This window comes from Lathyrus oleraceus, chromosome 3 (assembly GCF_024323335.1).
Source record: "Lathyrus oleraceus cultivar Zhongwan6 chromosome 3, CAAS_Psat_ZW6_1.0, whole genome shotgun sequence".
Taxonomy (NCBI): domain Eukaryota; kingdom Viridiplantae; phylum Streptophyta; class Magnoliopsida; order Fabales; family Fabaceae; genus Lathyrus; species Lathyrus oleraceus.
The window spans coordinates 366,008,109-366,016,869 of NC_066581.1; the positions used below are offsets into that span (position 1 = coordinate 366,008,109).

An 8,761-nucleotide genomic window follows, 5' to 3' on the forward strand; every position below is an offset into this window, starting at 1 on the left:
CATTATCCATCTCCTTCTTCCTCTTCTTTTTTATTTTTGATCAATGAGTTGAAGGTTGATAAGTTAGCATTGATTAGGGAGACTTAATCTTCCTTGATTCAAACCTAATTCATCTTGATCAATTGATCAAATGAATGGCTTTGCATTAAGGATAGGTTGTTTCCTAAATCATGCAAAGGACTTAAACCAATACAAGATCAATTCTCTTTTTTTTCTTTTGGCATGGCAAGTTATTGGAACTTGGTTCACTAATCAAGACTTCTAACTTGTGTTGTTGCCTACATTATTATTGACCGGCCTCAGATAGTTGTGACTTCTACATAAGTCCAATTACGATTGCTTAACATAGCGCTAAATTTGCCTTATGGCACACTAACTACTAACCACTAACTATTAACATTTACTTTTTGCACTTTACATTTATGCAATTTATTATTCTTGTACATATTATTCATTTGTTTTTTCCTTTGCTCATTGGAGAACATGTTTATGTTAATGTCATTTGCCTTTTGCTCACTTGAGCATATAATTGTGTATATATCTTTTGTGCTTGTGTTTGTCTGTTTGTTGTGAACCAAATGCAAAGAATTGGACAAAATGGACTTAGACTTTAGGACTTTACCCAAGCTATTGGAGTTTGAAGAGCAACTAGGCCTCATGCCTTTAGAGTGCTTAAATGTCAAAGAGCAACTAGTCCTCATGCCTTTAGAATGCTTAAAGCTTGAAGATGAACATTGAAAGGACCATATTCTAAACTCCCTCTTGTCCATTCTTTGATTGTTAATAGAACCTTTTGATGTGTGTGTTTTTGTGATAGGGATTCCAACATTGAGCCAAATTGAGGAACCATTACCATGAGCTTCTAAGAGAGAGGGATCTAAGACACCTTGAGGAGCTTTTCCAAGAATTCACTGATTGTTGATTGCTTGAGTTTATGCTTATGTGATTGCTTATTCCAAAGGATGGGAGCTACTTGAATCATCAATATGATCTCAAGAGAGGAACTCCATTTGTGGTCTTGCTTCTTATCCCTTACCTCTTGTATGCTTAGGACTTTAGCCTTTCTTCTTCTTCCCTCCACTCTAACCCAAGCCAAAACCTTTGTGAAAACATTTAACACTTGTTTTCAACATTAGAAACCTAAGCCTTATGCTTTTGATTTTCAAACTTTCTTTTCATAATACTTATTTTGAATTGAATCTTTAAATCCACTTTGACCATATTTTGTAAATACTTTTCATCTGGTAAATATAACTCATTCAAATGTCTTTTGGTGGTTTCAATGGCCACTCCCTTAATCAAATTCTTCATAACCTTTAGCTATTAGGTTTGAGTTATCCTTGAGGTTGATATAATACTCACCTTTATCCTTAGTGATGGACAATGAGTCTTCCATGCTTATTATAGGGTTAACCCCTCACTAGCATGTTGAAGCTATCCTCACATGGTGGATTTGTGGTTTTGGTTTGAGTTTTCTCCCTTGGATAACAAAAGACCTTAAGGCTTTTGGACCAATCAATTCACCAACTCATTTTGAGATTTTTACCCCGAACTACGAGGTTTTGATCCTAATCTTTTTTAAGATGGTACGTAGGCAATGGGTTCATCCATTCAAACACAAAATGTAAATAAACTTGTATATTCTTCTCTCATCTCTTCAATCATGTTTGCAGAAATAAATTTTCACAAAATACCAACCTTACAACAAGTATGAAAAGGGCTCCCTAGGAGTACCTAGGATGTTTTGGGTGCTTAAAACCTTCCCATTGCATAACCAACCCCCTTATCCAGATCTCTGACATTTTTACTAGTTTTTGATTCGATAAAACTTTTAGGTTTTTGTTCGCTTTCTAACCATTCCTTTGGATAAATAGAAGTGCGGTGGCGACTCGACTTATATGGTTTACCTTGGATTTAGTCAATATCTCAAATGGTAACGAATACCCCGCTACAGGTCGTACCTATAACTGTATTTCTTTGTTGGTCTTTGTTGCTTGGTGGGGCTTTCTTTGAGGTTTCAATCTCTCGTAAATCAGGTTGAGTTTCTGGAAAGAGGTTATCTATGGATGTGAAAGCTAAGAAGAAGACCTAGGTTAGATTAGCCATTCATCCTTCACTAAAGTCTTTGAAGTCAATATCGTATGACTTGGTTGACACTCCATCGACTCATATACAAACAAAAAATTTATTTCCACAAAAAAGATTTGAAACTTTCATTAAAAAATTAGAAATGAATATAATAATATATATCTTTAATAAAAAAACAAATCGATAATAATAAATGTGGTAAGGAAGAAAATAAAATCTAAAAGTTTGAACTTTTTCTATTAGGTTTTACTACATCTTTATTTTAATCTATTTATACATTTAATCACAAACCCTCATGTCACATTCTTATCTATTACACAATTAATTATTTCACTATATTTTATATTGAGAAATATACTGGTCAAATCAAATAAAATTTTGTTCAACAAATTTGTAATACTTGTATATTAAGTTTTCGATAATGTTATCTATTTTTGACAGTTGTCTATATTAGAAAAAGACAAAGATTATTATTGTCAAAGTGGTAGCATTGAATATTTTACAATTATTTATGAGATTTTGATGTTATTCTTTAAAATTACAAGATCAATTTTTTGGAATTGGCATATACATAAACAAAATATATATCAAATACGCCTTAAAAGATCGATTTTTTTGAATTCGCTCATTCACAATAATGAATTTTACAAACTCAATATTAAAATAGATTAAAAAGATGCCTTGGAAAGTAAGCTTTTAAACAACAGATCTCATGAAATGAACAAGTTTTTGTTTCCATTAGTAAAATGTAAATGAATATGTAAGAATTAGTTTTAAAAAGTCCAAAATAAATTAATTAGTATAATATTTTTGAAACTTGAGGAAAATTTATTTATAAACTATTGTTTGATGTAATAATATTTATTAATTTAATTTAGAAAGCATAATATGTTAAGAAAAATTAAAAGTGGTATATGAATTAATATTCTTCTATTTAATATGCCAAACAGGATTATTCTTTTTTTAAAATAAATAAATTCTTAACTTTATGATACACAATAATAACCAACAAAACATTGAATAGAAACAATTTAATTAAATTTTCTAATTTCTTGAAAAACAATGATAATAAAAATAGTTGAACACTTTGTAGCTTTGAATTTAATTAGATATCAATAATAATCACATTCAATGTCATCTTACTTTTTATATATATTTTATTTTAAAATAAATTAATATTTTAAATCGATTTCTAAAAAAAAAATATATCGATACCCAACTACTACTTATCATGAATACTTAAAAATTGCCATAAAAATAATAGAAAATACATAAATAAATTATATTATTTTAGAACAAACCTTTTACTGCAATTTAATTTTGGCAAAAGACAGCTATGATTGGAAAATCTACGACTGAAAAAAGCTTATATCCTTATTATTATTATTATTATTATTATTATTATTATTATTATTATTATTATTATTATTATATATTATTATATATATATATATATATATATATATATATATATATATATATATATATATATATATATATATATATATATATAATATATATATATATATATATGAAACTTTGACTAGAAAAACTACAAAGAAAGTAATTTAATTTATTAATCTCAAAAATGAAAATAAATATATCAAAACTAAAAGTCTAATAAAATCGTAAATTCCACTCCTTTTATTTACACAATTACAACTATATACCATTTTCCAGAGTATATATATGCTTGTGTGTGATACTTATGCAAAACACACCTCTAATTCTCTATCTTTCTCACATATTTCGATATTTTACTATCTTTTTTTGTTCAATATTATTCACCATACCTTGTGAGAATACTATTATGGATCACAATGACCATAGTTTGGAGGAGCAAGAACTTAACGAATATATTTATAGGGATGGAAAACAAGTATTGATAGTGGAACCACTCAACATTTATAAGACTCTACCCGATCAAATTGGTGATTATGTCATAGAGCAAATTAATGTAAGTCACTCTTATTGTTAATCTCCTTGTTAATTCATATGATACGTTTTCATATAAAATGTAAGTACAAAATTAAATTTCCAAATGTATTTAGTCTGAAATTTAGATCAAATACATTTGATATTTTATTTTTAATAAAATATTAATTAATTAATATTTTATTTTTGTGAAATCAGATATATATGCGGGAATTAAGAAAATTAGATGAACGCGAAGATTTGGAGCATCAGTTGGCTATAGTTGTATTTAAGGAGGATGGTGTAAGCGAATTAAAAACATTAATTCTTAATTCTTAAAAAAATTAAAATTGTTGAATTTTTTAAAATTTTAATATAAAGATTTTTTATACATCATAATTACTGATTTATTTAAAATACTTAATTTTTATTTTAATAACTTAAAAAGTAATACAAATGGATGATTATGATGTATTAACGGTATAAAATATTTTACGCCGACGATGTATAATAATTAATCTCATTTTATTATGTTTTTGAACATCTAATCCCTTTAATTGTTAAAAAAAAATCTTTGAAGATAATGTGGTTCTGCTTTTCCGACTTTTCTTTTTTACATTTTCCATATATTTATTATTATTTTTTTATTGTTTATAGGGTGTTTCTTTTTTATATTTTTATTGAGTTTGTTTAATGTTTTATTATTTTTTTTTCAAATGGATTTAAGTATCTTTTAGACTATATTCTTTATTTCAATATATGTATTTGTTATTGAAAAACAACTTACTATATCTATAAACCTATATTAAAGATAAATTTTAATAAATAAAAATTTCTAAAGTTATATTATGTATTATTACTTATAATTTATATAATAATGATGTTGTTTTTATAGAAAAAGAAGAAAAGAGGAAGGGAAATAAAAAGTATGGTGATCGGACCAATTTCGATTTCTTTTGAATTACCACATTTTTGTTTCGACAGCAAAATTGATATTGAAAAGGTAAATATTACTTTAATTGTCTGTTTGGATTGATTTATATTTTTTTACTTTAATTATTTATATATATATATATATATATATATATATATATATATATATATATATATATATATATATATAATATATATATATATATATATATATATATATATATATATATATATATATATATATATATATATATATATATTTCTTATAAGAATTGGAAATAAATAAAAAATAATTTATGTTTTTCTTTAAAATATTTAAACTATTAATATTAAAATCATTTTTATTTTAATATTTTGCAAATGAGATTTAAGCATATCTTCAATTTTATCATTAAATAACTCATTATAAATAGATGAAATATTTCAATGATTTTTTTATAAGAAATTATTTTTAAAAAAGTTGAAAGAAATATCACTTTTTCAATTTTTTAACAAAAATATGAACTATTTCAAATTTAATTTTTTAAATAATAACAAACAGACCTAAATATTGGCATTTCTTATTTCCATTTTTTTTTTCAATTTTATATACATCATTGCTTTCATAATTATACGAGAAAATATCTAAATGATATATATTATAAATAAATTTCTATAGAAGCTTGCAGCCCCTCGTAAGATACGTGAGAATTATGGAAAAGATATAGATGTTACTCCACTTGCAGATCGAAGATTTTCTATTATTGAAAGAGCAAATAATTGGACAATTGAACTGAGAAAACGAGATGATAATCGAATAGATATTGTAAGACCTCACAACAAATTGTTTTAGTAAAACTTTAATATGAATTTTTATTTATTTAACATTTACTATGAATTATGATAAATTAACTTTTATATAAATATTTATGCAGATTGCTACACATTTACCATCGAACAAGCAATTTCGTACAAAGCCCGAAGTGGCTAATTTTATTCTTTATGAAGCTCTCCCAAAATCTAAACACAAGGAGAAAAATTAATTGAAATTTTTTGGTGAATGCAATGTACATTATGTTAAATATTCAAACAATTAATTACTCAATGAAAATATATATGATTCAATATTACAATAATATAAATTGTTTTATATAAGGCGAAAGATTTGACATAAAAAAAAAGAGAGAAATTTATAATGATATCTTTCAAGAAAAAGCAGGGACAAGTATGAAACTCAAAATAAAATAAATTTTGAAAGAGATTGACTACAATATACAGTAAACAATGTGTACGAAAAACTAAATTGAATATAAATATATTTATGTACTTTTCATATAAGAAATGTAATATCATATTTAAATAGATTTTATATATATCTGACCTCTTTTTCTAACGTATTTCCTTGCATGTTCATATATAGTATACAACAGCAGCAATGATATTTCTACACTCACTTTATACAAATACTTACACCGTATATACTATTCACTGTATCTTGTGAATAGTATTCGTGAACAGTAATTTTAAATAGGGAAATAAAGCTGGTTAATAAGATAGAAAAAATTGGTTAATGAAGCGATGAAACTGGTTAATTAATACCCAATTATTTAAAATAATTTTTAGTGTAAAATAAAATTGGTTAATAAAATATAAAAAGTTGGTTAATTGAGTGATGAAAGTGGTTAATAAACATTCAGATATTAAAAATATTTTTTTATAATAAAACAAAATTGGTTAATAAAATATAAGATATTGGTTAATAAAAATATAAAATTGATTAATCATATTAATTTTAAAAATAATAATAATGGTTTTTATATTTTTATAAAAAAATATTTATTACTATAATATTTCAAATACATTTATATCTATTAAAATATAAAAAAAAGATACATATAGATGTAGTAGGAGAGAGAATTTAATAATAAAAAATTAAAAAGGTATTATTTATGGTGTAGGTGTAAGAAAATGGTGTAGAAATATCATTTCTAATACAACAGTATATGAACGTTCAATAACTATTGTTTTTACCTGACCCCTTTAAAGCTTTGTTAATTAGTTTTAAAAAATTGTTATTTTACTTTGGACCTGCATAACTATTGTTTTTATCGCAATATAAAGGTGAGTTTACTCATAATAGACTATTTTGCAATATATGTAGAATATATTAGCATTTAGTTATACTTCAAAATAATAATAGTTAGCTAAGTAGGACATTATGGCTAATCCTACTAAATTTTTTAATCATGTGTCATGAGGAAAGAGTTTGAGGATTATTGATCTACTATTACTATCATCTACAAAGAGGTCAGATAAATAACGACAAGATGAAGTTTTATTAATAGTGAGAATGATGGATCAAGAGTAAATATATAAACAGGAGAGACACCATACATTCATCGAAAATATTAAAAAATTAGATATATGAGTCATCTCTCTTATAAATCTAACATTTAATCTATTCATAGATGATATTAGATTTAACTACTAATACTTGTATCCAACTATATCCCAAACATATGTGAGTTCTCACAAAGTATAACATAATTCAACCTATAATCCAATTTTTCCTCTCTTATAAAGTCGAATCATGTCTCTGATACCATTGGTTGGGGTCCAACTCTCCCTAAATGTTATATATTACGGAAATTTTTATATAAATACTTGCCGGCCTTCCTAAGAAATGTGAGAATCATGAAAAAAAAAATATAGATGTTATTCCACTCGTAAATCCAAGATTTTTTATTATTGAATGTGCAAATAATTAGACAATTGAATTGATTAAACGAAATGATAACCAAACAGCTAGTGTAAAACATGATTACAAATTGTTTTAGTAAAAAATAATGAGTTTTTTATTTATTTAACTTTTAATATGAACGGTGGAAAATTAACTCTTGTAAAATTGTTTATGCATATTTTTAGACATTTATCATCGATAAAACAATTTCGTTCAAAGTCTAAAGGGGCTAACTTCATTCATTATGAAGCTCGCACAAAACTTAAAAGCAAGAAAAAATAGTTAACTAAGTGAATGTGATGTACATTATGTTTAACATTCAAACAATAAATTAAATAATATATATATATATATATATATAGATATATATATATATATATATATATATATATATATATATATATATATATATATATATATATATATATATATATATATATATTACAATAACATAAACTATTTTGCATTAGATGAAAGGTTTGATGCCAAAGAAAATAAAATAAAAAAAAGATAAAAACTTGTCATGATATCCCTCGAGAGGAAGCAGAGACAAATATGATAACTATCGTAGAAATAAGATCAACATTAGAAGATTTGGAGGATAAAATTGTCATTTACACAACTCATTCATATTATACTGACTAGGCAAGTGACATGGAAAGTGATTTCAATTTCATTTTTTTATTAGCAAATAAAGTTACAAGACACTAAAATGAATGAAGATAGCAATAAAAAGAAAAAAGGTGTAGCAATTCAAAGGAGAGGGATAGAGGAGAAAATGTCATTCAATACATTGTGTCTTCCTTAAATGTATTGTCTCCTTCTTAAATGTATTGTCTCCAACAAGTAACTTCATTCAAAGTTACAATATTCAATCAATCCCTCTCTATACGTTTAATGTTTTTTTAATTCTTTTATTTTGTATCCTAAGTTCTGATTAAGTTTGTATTTAATACTTGCGTACTTTGCCTTTCAATTTTTATTTTTTCTACATGATAAACAAGACAAGAATCTTCGTACAATTCCATATATATGACTCGAATAGATAAAATTATTCTTTTTTTTTTTAATTTAGTAAATTATTTCTCTTTGAGAATAGTAAGATAA

General features: G+C 24.8%; 1 protein-coding gene across 1 annotated transcript; it reads left to right on the top strand.

Moving 5' to 3' along the window:
* The first annotated feature begins 3,818 nt into the window (after window positions 1–3,818).
* LOC127129277 (uncharacterized) lies at window positions 3,819–6,198 on the top strand. Its single transcript, XM_051058509.1, has 5 exons — window positions 3,819–4,045; window positions 4,222–4,305; window positions 4,898–5,005; window positions 5,594–5,740; window positions 5,850–6,198. The coding sequence occupies exons 1-5, from the start codon at window positions 3,899–3,901 to the stop codon at window positions 5,955–5,957; spliced, it is 594 nt and encodes a 197-aa protein (XP_050914466.1). The 5' UTR covers window positions 3,819–3,898; the 3' UTR covers window positions 5,958–6,198.
* Window positions 6,199–8,761: the final 2,563 nt, after the last annotated feature.